The 12836-nt window shown below is 69.0% G+C and overlaps 7 protein-coding genes across 7 annotated transcripts; 3 read left to right on the forward strand and 4 right to left on the reverse strand.

The window, feature by feature from the left end:
- Positions 1–162: 162 nt before the first annotated feature.
- Positions 163–1515, reverse strand: MICPUCDRAFT_40266 (uncharacterized protein; the record flags this gene model as incomplete). The annotated part of the gene is made up of 2 exons (XM_003059496.1): positions 163–1251; positions 1471–1515. 2 exons carry the CDS (start codon positions 1513–1515, stop codon positions 163–165), a joined length of 1134 nt encoding a protein of 377 aa, XP_003059542.1.
- Positions 1516–1641: 126 nt separating this feature from the next.
- On the reverse strand, positions 1642–5611 carry MICPUCDRAFT_58903 (uncharacterized protein; the record flags this gene model as incomplete). The annotated part of the gene is made up of 2 exons (XM_003059497.1): positions 2285–5611; positions 1642–2191 (listed from the first exon to the last, which is right to left on the reverse strand). Exons 1-2 carry the CDS (start codon positions 4915–4917, stop codon positions 1642–1644), a joined length of 3183 nt encoding a protein of 1060 aa, XP_003059543.1. The 5' UTR covers positions 4918–5611.
- Positions 4819–7314, forward strand: MICPUCDRAFT_58904 (lecithin:cholesterol acyltransferase). Its single transcript, XM_003059192.1, has one exon. The coding sequence runs from the start codon at positions 5188–5190 to the stop codon at positions 7243–7245; it is 2058 nt and encodes a 685-aa protein (XP_003059238.1). The 5' UTR covers positions 4819–5187; the 3' UTR covers positions 7246–7314.
- A 210-nt stretch (positions 7315–7524) lies between these two features.
- Positions 7525–8681, forward strand: MICPUCDRAFT_58905 (uncharacterized protein; the record flags this gene model as incomplete). The annotated part of the gene is made up of 2 exons (XM_003059193.1): positions 7525–7773; positions 7905–8681. The coding sequence occupies 2 exons, from the start codon at positions 7525–7527 to the stop codon at positions 8679–8681; spliced, it is 1026 nt and encodes a 341-aa protein (XP_003059239.1).
- Positions 8682–8867: 186 nt separating this feature from the next.
- On the reverse strand, positions 8868–9905 carry MICPUCDRAFT_58906 (ankyrin repeat protein; the record flags this gene model as incomplete). The annotated part of the gene is made up of 1 exon (XM_003059498.1): positions 8868–9905. One exon carries the CDS (start codon positions 9903–9905, stop codon positions 8868–8870), a length of 1038 nt encoding a protein of 345 aa, XP_003059544.1.
- A 352-nt stretch (positions 9906–10257) lies between these two features.
- On the forward strand, positions 10258–11175 carry MICPUCDRAFT_40269 (uncharacterized protein; the record flags this gene model as incomplete). The annotated part of the gene is made up of 1 exon (XM_003059194.1): positions 10258–11175. One exon carries the CDS (start codon positions 10258–10260, stop codon positions 11173–11175), a length of 918 nt encoding a protein of 305 aa, XP_003059240.1.
- A 78-nt stretch (positions 11176–11253) lies between these two features.
- Positions 11254–12525, reverse strand: MICPUCDRAFT_58908 (pseudouridine synthase; the record flags this gene model as incomplete). The annotated part of the gene is made up of 1 exon (XM_003059499.1): positions 11254–12525. The coding sequence occupies one exon, from the start codon at positions 12523–12525 to the stop codon at positions 11254–11256; it is 1272 nt and encodes a 423-aa protein (XP_003059545.1).
- Between the last annotated feature and the right edge of the window lie 311 nt (positions 12526–12836).

Consider the following 12836-nt stretch of genomic DNA (forward strand, 5'->3'; position numbering starts at 1 on the left):
TGGTCTCTGTCCATATCCCGCGCGCGTCGTTGTGCCGTCGGCGCGTTCCGAGAGTTTTCTTTTCGTCGTCTGAACTGCTCTCAGTCGTCCTTTCTTTTGGCACCGGACGCTACCTGACCTAGCTATCGTCATCGCGCGCCGCCGCCCGACGAACCGACCAAATCATTCGCCGACGAGCTGCGCGCGCGCCTCCCACGCCCCCGTCTGCGCGTTCGCCGCCCACATCCGCACGACCCCGTCCATCGCGCTCGTCGCGAGCGTGTTCCCCACCGCGTTCCAGTCCATCGACGCCACCGCCGCCGGATGCGACAGCGACGCCGCGAGCTCGCTCCTCCGGTCGCCGCCCTCGCCGACGCCCCCGCCGGGCGGAGCAGCCCGCGCGCTCGCGTCGCCCCCTCCTCCCGCGCCGTCGCCGCCGTGCACGCGGAACACCCCGGCGTCGCGCCCGAGCGCGGCCGCGATCGTCTCCGCGGCGTCCGCGACGTTCGTCCGCGGCGCCCACGCCAACGCGCTCACCGTCGCGCCGCCGGCGTAGAGCGTCGACGTTATCCGCCACCGCATGTTCGCGTCGTCGTACGTCAGCACCCTCGCGTCGTTCGTCCCCGAGCCCGGCCAGGACAGCGCGACCGCGAGCATCGGCGCGCCGCCGGTTCGATCCCCGCCGCCGCCGTCCGCGCCGGCGGGCCGGCACCACGCCAAAGCGGTGACGCGCGCGCCCGGGGTCAACGCCTCGTGCTCGTTGCACAGCTCCCACCCCGCGAGCGCGAGCGTGTCCGCGGGGGAGTAGAACCTCACGACGCCGTCGTCGCCGCCGCACGCGACCTGGAGCCCGAACGCCGCGGGGGCGAACGCGATCGCGGTCACCGCGGACGCGTTGGCGCGGAGAAAGCCGCAACGTTCCCACGGCGCGGCGCCGTCCTCCGCGGCGGCGAGCGCGGCGGCGGCGGCGTCCGCGCCGGGGGCGCGAAGGACCTCGCGCCAGACGCAGACGGTGCCGTCGCTGGCCGCGGACGCGACGCAGCGGCCGAACTCGGCGCCCGCGAAGGTTATCGACGTCGCGGACGCGCCTCTGTCGTGCGCGAGCCATCCCGCGCTCTGGCGCCACACTCCGGGGGATCCGTCCTCGCCGCCCTCGCGGTCGAAGACGTGGATCGCCCCGGTGGACGTGCACGTCGCCATCCTCGTCCCGGAGGTGTCGTACGCGGTGTCCGTCACCTCCCCTCGCGTCTCGAGCGCGGTGCCGTGGACTTGCTGCGGGATGGGAAGAGGCGCGGGGCTATCAGACGTCGTATGCGTTCGTCGGCGGCGATCGAAAGTCCTTAAGGAACGGCGTTCACCACGCCAACGGGGTCGTATGGGGACCAGTCGTGGTCGAGCGGGATCGAGCGAGGGATCGGCGCGCGGACGCGGCGAGGAGCGCGCGGGTTCGCGCGCGGGGGGCGACGATTGGGGTGCGGACGAGGCACGCACCACGGCATCGTCGTTCGCGACCGCGGTCTCGTCTTCCGCGTCCATCGGTGGTGGTGTGCGCGTTGAAGTGATGACGCTCGCAGATTCAAAACGCGGAGGACGTTCAGTTCGGCTCGGCAGTGCAAACAACGCGAAAAATAATCGCTTCATCGCTTCGCTCGCTACAAGGCTCTAGCTAGGTTCTATCGCCGACGAGTCGTAGGACGCCGCCGGCGTGGACTTCGCATCGCCCCCGCGCGTCTCATCCGCGCCCCCGCCCTTCCCCTGCTTCGCGGCGGCGACCGCCCTTCGCTCCGCGTCCCTCGCGGGCTGATAGAGTTTCGTGCAGTTCGCGAGTTTTCTCCCGTCGTCGCTCTCCCCGCCAGCGCTCTGCTCGAGGACCACGCCCGTGTCGTACGGCGACCCCGGGTCGCCGCATCCTTTGATCGGGACGAACGCGCTCGCGTCGAACGCGGTCGAGACCGCGAGAATAAGCGCCGCGGCGACAGAGCAGGCGCGTCGCGTCGCGTCGACGTCGAGTTGGCACCTCACATCGATCGACGCTCTGCCGGATGCGAACGACGCCGCGCGGCGTGGGTTCGACGCTCCGCGGGCGTCGGCGGGGCGGCAGACGCGCGAGCGCCCGCGCGAGCCTATCGATACGCGCGCGGACGCGAGCGACGCGTGCATGTGCCTGGCGCGCGAGTGCGGTGTGGTGTCTGCTCGAAGCTCTGTTTCGTTGCTGTTGATCTCGGTAAAAAAAAATCCAGTCACTTCTGTTCTCGTAGGCACACCCGTCGTCCCGCCGCGCGCTCACGCCCTGTAGTTCACGTACACGCCCGCGCGGTCGTCCTCCGCCGCGCGCTCGTGTCTCACGAACGGAGCGGGGTACACCCCGCGCGCGAGGTCGCGCATCATCGTCCCGGAGACGACGAGGAACGCGTCTTCGACGTCTCCTCCGCCGCCGCCGCCGCCGCGAGCCGCTTTCGGAGGCCACTCGAAGACTTCGCCGTTCGGGAGGTTCACTGGCGCGACGACGGCGTCGAGCCACGGAATGATCGTCACGAACGTCGGCTCTTCTTCCGCGCGAACCGCCGTCACGACGCTCGCGGCGGCAGCCCTGAGCACGGCGTCGGCGTCGGCGTCGGCGTCGGCGTCGGCGTCGTCTCCCGGCCCCGCCTCTCTCGCCGCCGGCGCCGGGCGGTGCACGAACGTCGTCCGCGCGTACCAGGACGACGTCGCGCACTCCGCGGTCTTCGTCTCGAAATCGTCGTCCATCTCCACGACGTCGCGCATGAGCGCGTCCCCCGCGCTCACCGCGATGCGATGCAGCAGAACGTGCGCGTCCACGGTCTTCCTTTTGAAATCAAACAGAGGCGCGTCCTCTTTGGCGTTCCCCCCGGGCCACGCGAACCACCGGTCGTGCTCGTCGCCGATGACGAAGCTCTCGTGATCTCTCTCGTCTCGTTTGAACCTCACGCCGGTCTTCACGCCATCGCCGGCGCACGCGACCGCGTGAGGGAGCGCGTCTCTCGGGGTCCTGAACCCCAGACGCGAGGACGCGCCCACTGGCTTGTGGTGCGCTTTAATCTTCAAGTCTTGACGGAAAAACGCGCGCGCGGCGTCCGCGGCGACGGCGAACGCTTTGAACGACGCGAGCTTGGGCGGGAGCGTCACGACCGCGCATCCGTGCGCTCGCACGGACGCGCGGAACGTCGCGAACGCGTCGTTCGAGGCCTCGTCCACGCGACCGCGGAGGGCTTCGAAAGACGCCGTCGCCACCGTCGGCGCCCTCAGAAGATCCTCCGCGCTCGGCTCGACTCTCGGCGGCGGCGGCGGCGGTCCGTCCTCCGAGTCCGGGTTCACGACGACCCACTCGCCGCCCACCTCCGAGGCGGCGGCGGCGACCGCGGCGGCGGCGTCGCCGGACAAGGTCACCTCCTTCGCGCGTTTCTTCGCCGCGCGTTTCTTCGCGTACGCGGCTTTCTTCTTCGCCGCCTTGGCCGGGTCAGGCTCCGTCTCCGCGTCCGGTTCCGGTTCCGGGTCCGTCGGGTCGGCGGTTTTCTCCTTCGCGTTCGCTTCCGCTTCCGCTTTCGCCTTGGCGGCGGCCGCTTCCGCGGCCGCCTTCTCCTCCGCGATTCGAAGCGCGATATGGATGGCCTCCGCCTTTTCAGCGGCGGCTTTTACCGCCTCCGCCATCGCCTTTTCAGCGGCGGCTTTTTCCGCCTCGGCTTTCGCCTTGGCGGCGGCGGCTTTTTCCGCCTCCGCTTTCGCCTTGGCGGCGGCTTTTTCCGCCTCCGCTTCAGCCTTGGCGGCGGCTTTGTCCGCCTCCGCCTTCGCCTTGACGACGGCTTTGTCCGCATCCGCTTTCGCCTTGGCGGCGGCGGCGGTCTCCGCGATGGTCTCGTCCTTCGCTTCGTTCTTCACCGCGTCCTCCTTCTTCTTCTTCTTCTTCTTCTTCGCGTCCTCCTCCTCCCCGATGACTTCGACCTTCCACGCCTTCTTCGCGTCGTCCCGCGGCGGCGTCTTCCCCGCGGCGGCGGCGGCGGCGGCGGCGAGGAGCGTCTCGCACGTGTCCCTGAATTCCCTCGTCCGCTCCGCGGCTTCTTTCAAGTGCACGTTTTCTGGGTCTCGACGCAAACACTGAGCGAACGCGTTGTACGCTCGCCTCGCGGCTTCCAGATTCTTCGAGTCGATCGCGACGGCTTCGAGCGCCTTGCCGAGCCAAAACCACCCTTTGACGTAATCGGGATCGAGGGACGTGCACTCGCGCGCGGCGTCGACGGCTTCATCGTACCTCCCGAGCTCGTACAACGCGTGCGATCGGTTCGTGAGGTATCGATTCTTGCGTTCCTCGCTCGGCGGCGGGGCTGCATCGTAAATCGCGAGCGCGTCCTCGAACCTTCCTTCTTTGAGCGCCGCGTTGCCCAATTGGATCGTCGCCTTTTGCGGCGGCGGCCTCGGCGGCGCTCTGGCGGCGGCTTCGTTCTCCTCTCGTATTTTTTTCCCCAACTCGCGGCTGACCTCCGCGAGCTTCTTCAAGATCGCCTTGTCCCTCGGCGCGTGCTCGAGCGCGTCGCGGTACGCGCTCTGCGCCTCCATGTGATCGCCGCACGCGTGATGCGCGTTCCCGAGCCGGAACCGCGCCTTGGCCGCGTACGAAGACCCTTCCGGGGACAACTCGACGCATCGCGTCGCGTCGTTCCTCGCGTCCTTGTTTCTTCCGAGCGCGACGTACGCCGCGGATCGGTTCCCGAGGATCTGCGCCGCCATCTCGCTCGGCGCGTGAACGCGCGCGAGCGCGTCCGTGTACATCGACGCCGCGGTCGCCATGTCCCCATCCTTGAACGCGGCGTTGCCTTTCGCGCGCGCCGCCTCCGCAGATTCTTCGTTCCCGAGATCGGGAACGTCCCCTCGCGACGCCGCGGAGGCGGGTCGCTCGGGGACCTCGTCGAGGATGACGACCATCTCGCGCGCGTCCAGGTATCGAGAGGTTCTCGCGAGCTCGCTCGGGCGCTCGCGCGCGTCTCGCTCGCGCGCGCGTGATGTGCGTCGCGCGCACGTCGCGTCGGGGTTGGACGAAAAGGCGTTGGGAGTCGAACCGGCGCGGCGCGCGCTGTTCACAGCACGTCACGGAAAACGTCGATCTCAGCATCGCGCGCCCCGAGGGGCGCCCGCGTCTTCGCGCGCGCACACCCGCTCGCGCACGGCGCACGGGTCGCGTCGGCGTCGGGACCGATGCCCCGCGCGTCCGCGACGGCCGCGGACGACGCGCCCAAGCCGACGCGACGACGGGGGAACCCCGCCGTCGCGTCGGACGACGACGCGCTGGAGACGAAATCGAGGGCGGGGGCGAGATCGCCCTCGCCGTCGAAAGCGCGTCGAGGCGGCGCGCGAGGAGTCAAGTCCCCGGTGAAGTACGTCAGCGTGCGATCGATGAAGAAGCGGTTCATATTCCTCAGGATCCTCCTCAGCCGCGTCGCGTTCTTCCTCGCCGGGATGTGCTTCCTGTTCTACGTGCGGCCGTACTACGCGCACTACATCTATCCGGAGTCGATGCAATCGCGCGTGGAGCGCTCCATACCGACGTGGCTGAACAGCACGCTACACTCGCTGAACGAACTCCCGGCGCTGAACACGTCCGCGCTGAGCAGCGTCCCTCTCCCCGGGCAGCTCGCGTACGCGCGCGGGCGGCGACCGAAGCACCCGGTCGTCATCGTCCCCGGGTTCGTCTCGAGCGGGTTGGAGCTGTGGGAGGGGCTGCGATGCGGGAAGCATTTTTTCCGGCAGCGGATGTGGGGCACGCCCGCGATGGCGCGGGCGTACTTCACCGACCGCGCGTGCTGGATGCAGCACATGCGGTTGGACCCCACGACCGGGATCGACCCGCCGGGGATCAAGCTCAGGGCGGTGACCGGGTTAGAGGCGGTGGACTGGTTCGTTCCGGGGTATTTCGTGTGGGGGAAGATCATCGAAAATTTGGGCGCCGTGGGGTACGACGTGAACACCCTCCACGCGGCGCCGTACGATTGGCGGCTCTCCCCGCACGCGCTGCAGGAGCGCGACGGCTACTTCACGCGTCTGAAAGCGTCTATCGAGACGATGGTGAGCCTGCACGGCGTCCCGGTCGCGGTGCTCGCGCACTCGTACGGCGATCAGCTCACGCGGTATTTCCTTCGATGGGTCGAGACGCCGACGAATAAGGGCGGCGGCGGGGGCGGGAACAAGTGGACGGATAAACACGTCGCGGTGTACGTCAACATCGCGGGGCCGATGTTAGGCATCCCGAAAGCGGTCCCGTCGCTTCTCTCCGGGGAGATGCGCGACACCGCGCTGTTAGGTCAGCTCGAGGGTTTATTAGGACTCACCGCCGGGAGCTTCGTGAGCGGGACGTTCGGCAGCGCGGCGCAGACGTTCCGGACGTGGGGTTCGATGTGGTCGATGCTGCCCAGAGGTGGGTCGAGGATATGGGGCGGCACCGACGCGGACGGGTCCCCGGACACGATCGTTCGAGGCGACGACGACGACGGCGACGCGAAAGTGGGCGCGTTGCGGCACTTCCTCTCCGTGCGAACGAAAAAAGACGCCGACGGCGCGGGCGCGGACGCCGGGAACGAGACGGACGAGGACGCGTCGCCGCCGTACAACCTCACGATCGCGTCCGCGCTGCGACTGCTATTCGAGCGACACGGCGAGGATCATCCCCGGAACGCGAAGGACTACCGGAGAGTGTTGCTCGGGGACCGCGGTCGCCGCGGCGGGGGCGGGGTTGACCCCGTGACGTTCGGAGACCCGCTCGTCGACGCGCTCCCGAACGCGAAGAAGCTCAGAATTCTGTGTCTGTACGGCGTCGGGAAACCGACGGAGCGGGCGTATCATTACGTCCACCGACCGAACAACACGGACCGACCGTTCGCGCTGGACGTCTCCGTCCACGGGAACGGCGTCGACCGCGGCGTCATTCTCACGGACGGCGACGGCAGCATTCCTCTCGTCTCCTTGGGGTACATGTGCGCGAGAGGGTGGCGACGCGACGACGCGCTGAACCCGGCGCGGATACCGATCACGATCAGGGAGTACGAGCACAAGTCCGGCTGGGGCATACAAGAGGGGCGGTACAGCGGCGATCACGTGAACATCATGGGCAACGTGGAGATGATCGAAGACGTTCTGGAGGCGGTCACCGGGCACGCGGGGGAGATACGGGAGCGCACGACGAGCCGCGTGCGCGAGTTGTCCGAGGAGGTGCACCGGCGGTTGAGGCGACGGTCGCGGTGGGGAGAGGGGGAGTTGTAGGTAGACGAACGACGTAGATAGAGCAGGATGGGCGCGCGGCGTGTTGTGACGAACGACGACGACGACGACGACGACCACGACGCGAAACGTAAAATTCCTGAAACCGATCCCCGTTGCTTCGCCGGTCGGTCGGTGGGTTCGTTGAATGTGAGCCTCCCGATCGCGCGCGGTGCTGCCACGTCGTCGACCGCGGATAGGCACGCGGACCGTCGCGACGCGCGTCACAACACGACGCGCGGACGCTCTCTCGAGACCGCACGCGAAACGATGAGCGTCGCGATGAACGTCATGCACACCGCTAAGATCACCGCGCGCGTCTCCGCGACGCGCGCGCGGTCGAGCGCGCCCGCGCGCGCGCCAATCGCGAAACGCGCGGCGTCCACGACGACGCGAGTGTACTCGCCACCGAACGGGAGCATCGACTTCGGGAGCGTGGACGAGATCAGCGGCAGCGTGGACGCGGACCAGGACCTCCGCGCGGCGATGGTCGAGCGCGACACCGCGGAGACGCTGCGACGCACGATCGCGGTGCGTCCTCGCTCGTCTCCAACGCGTCGCTCCTCGATGACGTCGCGACCAGACCGATCGCCGAACCTCCTCCCTCCTCCGTCGCTCACCTCGCCGCTCGCCCCCTCTCTCTCTCTCGCTCTCCTCGTCAGGCCATGGGCGGCGCGCCCGTGCAAGACCCCGCGGCGTTCATCAGCACGCCCGAGCAGCGCCTGCAGACGTCGATCCTCTTCGGCTCGTGCGCGGCGCTCTGCGCGCGCGGCGTCGTGGGCGTCCACGAGAATATTCTCGCGTCGGGCGGCGGCGACGATCCGCTCGCGTACGCCTCCCTCCTCGCCGCCGCGGTCGGGGCGTGGTGGCTCTCCGACCTCGGCACGGGCATCTTCCACTGGAGCGTGGACAACTACGGCAGTAAGCAGACGCCGGTGATGGGCGACGTCATCGACGCGTTCCAGGGCCATCACAAGTACCCGTGGACGATCACGAAGCGGCAGTTCGCCAACAACACGCACACGACGTGCCCGGCGACGAGCTGCGTGACCATCCCGCTGCTGCTGACGCCCGATTTGGGTCCGAACGCGTGCGTGTTCATGGGTGTCTTCTGCAGCATGGTCGTGCTGTCGCAGCAGTTCCACGCGTGGTCGCACGCGAAGAAGTCCGAGCTCCCGGCGCTGGTGATAGCGGCGCAAGACGCCGGGTTGGTCATCTCTCGCAAGGCGCACGGGCAGCACCACAAGCCGCCGTTCGAGGGGAGGTACTGCATCGTGTCGGGGTGGTGGAACGACGCGCTGGACGGGAGCGGGGTTTTGAAGCGCGCAGAGCGGTTCATATACGACACCACCGGAGTCGCCGCGCGGTGCTGGACGGAGGCGACGTTCAACGTCCAGGAGGAAGCGCCCGAGGGGTGGGGGAACGACATCATTCGTTGATTTCGACGCGTTGATGAGATTATTCTTTTCCCTCCCGACCGCGGGCGGACGTGTACCAACAGGCATCGCCATAGCTGTAGCTCGCTCTTTGTAACGCAACATCGACGATATTTACTTTTCAGTTTCGCTCTCGCGCGCGGCTACGACTAGTCTATCACACGGGCGCTCGAGATCGATCCGTCGTCGTCACCAACTCTCGGCGCCGCGGACGTTCTTCCTCCTCGCGTCCGTCGCCGCGCCCTTCAGCTCGCACGACGCGAACCTCCCCCCGCCCTCCGCCCTCGCCGTGGCCTCGCTCAACACCGCGGCGACGTCCAAGTGCCCGTTCATCGCCGCGACCTCCGCGGGAAGCACGCCCCGTCCGGACGCGCCGCAGTTTTCCCCGCGAGTCGCGCATCCCTCCCACGACGTCGAGAGCCGATCCGCCGCCGCCGCCGGGTCCGCGCCGTTCTCGATGAGCGCCTTCACCGCCTCCGTCCGCCCCCACTCCGCGGCGCAGTACAGCGGCGTCTTCCCGTTGTGGTACCTCACCGCGTAGTCGGCGCCGTGGTCGATGAGGAGCTGGACGATCTCCCGCGATCCCGTTTTCGACGCGGCGAAGATGGGCTTCCACCCTTTCCGCGACGCGTTCGCGTCGGGATCGGCGCCCGCGCGTAACAACATCGAGACGCACTCGACGCACGACGACGGCGACGCGACGACGTCGGACGCGCCCGACGCCGCGAGAAGCGCGCTCGTGTCGTGCTCGTCCACGGCGTTGGGGTCTAACCCGGCGTCGAGCAGAGAGGCGAGCACTTCCGCGTGGCCCCTGGCCGCGGCGGCCACAGCCGCGCCTCTCGCCGCCGCGCAGTCCATGCGCACCGCGCGCATTCCGGAGGCGTCGTCGCGCCGCGCGAGGATCTTCTCCACGAGCTGCCCTTGGCCGTGCCCGGCGGCGATGTGGAGGACCATCTCCGGCTCCGCGGCGGGGAACTTGAGGAGGATGGGCACCGCGCTCCACGTCCCGGACTCGACCGCGTTCGTGAGCTGCGCGAGCCACGCGGCGAACGACGGGTCCGACCGACGGAGACCGACCGCCCATCGCGGTTCGAAGTGCGGGACGTCGTGACGCGCGCCGGATATCGCGCGCGGAGGGCGGAGTGCGTCGCGGGGACGCGCGGCGCGACGGCTCGACGGCGCGGGAGCCGCCGCGACGCGCGCGCGGACCGCGGTCGCGCAAGCCATCTGGCGGGAGAAGATATTATTATTCGTCTGTTCGTCGGTCCTCCCGAGGCTGTCTTATCGCGACGCGATGCCGCGCCCGCGCCGCGCGGCCGTCGCCGCGGTCGCGCGCGGTCCCCCCTCACGGACGCCGCGACGTCGCACGCCGCGCGCCGATCGTGGCACGCGCTCGCGCGCGCTCGAGGAGTGAAGCGACGTTCGAATAAAATCTCGCGGGAAGTCCGCGTCACGCGCGCGCCCAGTCCCGCGGCCTCGAGTTTCTCTCATCAGTCGTTTAGGGCGCGCGCTCTCCTTCCCCTCGCGCACTCCTCCGGGAGCACCGCAGGGCGGCGCGCGGGTCGGGACGGGCGGCGACATGGACGCGACGGCGTCTTTCCGCGAGGCCGCGAGGGATGCCGCGGTGTCGACGCGCCGGCTCTCGCCGACGCGCGCGGAGGCGAGCGTCGCCGCGGTGGGATTGCCGCCCCCGAGCGCGCGCTCGCCGGTGTTGAAAGCCGCGCACGACGCGCTGTCGCTCGTCCGCGAGCTGCGCGTTTTCCTCGCGAAACACCGCGTGGACTACCTCAGGGAGAGCAAAGACGCGGACGCGGTCAGGGACGGGATCGAGTCCGAGGTGCGCCTCAGCGTCCGCGCGTGCCAGGCGCACATCGCGATGTTACGATCCACCGTGGAGGAGACCGCGTCGACGCCGGGGCGGGAGGGGACGCAGTCCGTCGCGCACCTGCACGGCGTCGTGCTGATCGTGACCGAGCACTTACAGCGCGTCGCCGCGCTGTTCGACCAGTGCCGCGAGGTTCGGTTCAAGAGCGTGCTGGACGAGGCGGAGCGCCGCCGCCGCCGCGCGCCGAGGGCGGCGGCGCGCTCAGCCGCGTCGGCGAACGGCGCCGCAGATCCTGCGCCGTACGATGATGACACGTCAGCATCCACGTCAGCGACCACGTCACATCAGCAGCAGCAGCAGATGGAGGAGCGAACGTCGGGGAACGAGCTCGTGGACGAGCTCGCCGGGCTCGCGGATCAAGTTCGCAGAACCGAGGGCGCGGTGCTCGAGATGGCGGCGTTGTCGTCCTTGTTCGCGACGCACGTGCAGCAGCAAGCGACGCAGATCGAGGCGCTGTACACGCAGGCGATAGAGAGCACCAAGCGCATAGAGAGCGGGAACGTGGAGCTCAGGAAGACGATCGCGCGACGGGGGGACGCGAACGTCGTCGTCGGCGTTATTCTTTTCCTAGCGACGTTTGGCGTGCTCTTCATGGACTGGATGACCGGGTGATGATCACACGCGTACTTTCGTACTGCATCGTAGGATTTACTAGAGATTAGCAGGCTAGCTCGACGATCGCGCGTCGCGCTACAGGATCGCCGCCGCGAACGACGGCGGCTCCGGGGCTGTGAACGTCTTCGTTCCCCCGTCCTTGGCGTCGAACGGCAGCGTCAACGCGTGCGCGTGAAGAAACGTCCGGAACGTGTCCTTGTCCTCGCTGTACGCGGCGTCCCCGACGATCGGATACCCACCGTGCGCGAGGTGCACGCGGATCTGATGCCGCCGGCCCGTGATCGGCGTGACCAAGACCTTGCTCACGTCCGCGCCCTCGTGCTTCCCTCTCAGCGCGAACGTCCCTCGCTGGAGGACTTTAAACCTCGTCTCGGACGCTTTCCCCTCGACGCCCTCCTCCTCGCCGTCGACGACGACGCGCTCCTTGAACCCCTTCGGGTCGCTCGGATCCCTCCCCAACTTCGCATCGCACGTCCACTCGTCCTCGCGCGGGTGCCCGAACACGAGCGCGATGTACGCCTTCCTCGCGGCTCTCTCGCGGAACAACTTCGCCGCGCGCCCGGCGGCGCGCTTATTCGACGCGGCGACCAGCACCCCGCTCGTCGCGTTGTCGAGCTGATGCACGAACCGCACCGTGTCCCATCCCGGGTACCTCTCCTCGAGCCAGTCCTCCACGCTCAGGTCCCCCGGGTACTTTGGCGTGAATCGATTCAGCGGGTTACCGGCCGCGTCTTTCCACCCGCGCGGCGTGTCGAGGCGCACGCACCACGGCTTGTTCACCACCGCGTAGTCCTCGCACTCGTGCACGAGGTGGAAGCGCCGCTCCAGCGAATGCGGCTGACGCGCGATCGCGTCCGCGACAGACTCCCCGCCGAGGCGGTCGTTGTCGTGAAGGAACCGCAGGTAGTTCACGCGCGGGACGACCTCGCGCGCGAGGTCGTACGTCTCGAGGTCGGGATGCGACGTCGTCACCGCGTCCACCTGCGTCGGGGAGAGCCCCGCGTTCGCGAGCACGGCGCGGACGTCGTCGCCCTCGACGCTCACGCCGCGGATGCACAGGTTCGCGGCGTCGAGGCCGGGGTTCGCGACCCCGGGGTCGGCGTCCGCGGTCGCCCTCGCGCCGCCGTGTCGGCGCCGGCGATGTCCCGGCGGTCCCGCCGCCGCCGCGAGATGGTGACGGTGATGGTGATGGCGCTGGGTCGCGCGAGGCGCGAGGTGCGACGGCGGCGCGACGCGACGCGACGACGGCGGCGGCGGCGACGACGAGGAGGACGACGCGGCGGCGTGAGAGACGACGCGCGAGAGCCGCCGGAAGCCCGCGATGCGCATCAAGCTCGGCGTCGTCATCCCTCCCCGCGTCCCGCGCCAGCGGGAGTGGTGCCGATGCCGAGATGCTCTTCTTCGAGATTCTTCTGTTCGTAATTCCGCCCCACGCCGCGTCCAGTGTTCCGCGCGCCCGGCGCCCGGCGAGGATGGGGAACTGCGCGTCCTCGCCCGAGGAACAGAGGCGGCGCGAGCAAGAGGAGGAGCTCCGAAGACGCGCGCGCGCGGAGTGGGAGGAGTACGAAGCGCACGGGGAAGGGTACGAGGACGAGCGCGCGTCCGTCGCGAGTCGCGATCGCGACGACGACGCGCGCGACGCGCGCGAAAAAACAAAA

The sequence above is a fragment of the Micromonas pusilla genome, assembly GCF_000151265.4.
Source record: "Micromonas pusilla CCMP1545 genomic scaffold MICPUCscaffold_6, whole genome shotgun sequence".
Lineage (NCBI taxonomy): Eukaryota > Viridiplantae > Chlorophyta > Mamiellophyceae > Mamiellales > Mamiellaceae > Micromonas > Micromonas pusilla.

What these genes read in the sequence shown, in the direction of transcription:
- MICPUCDRAFT_58904 (XM_003059192.1), top strand. Translation starts at nt 5,188, where the DNA reads ATGCCCCGCGCGTCCGCGACGGCCGCGGACGACGCGCCCAAGCCGACG.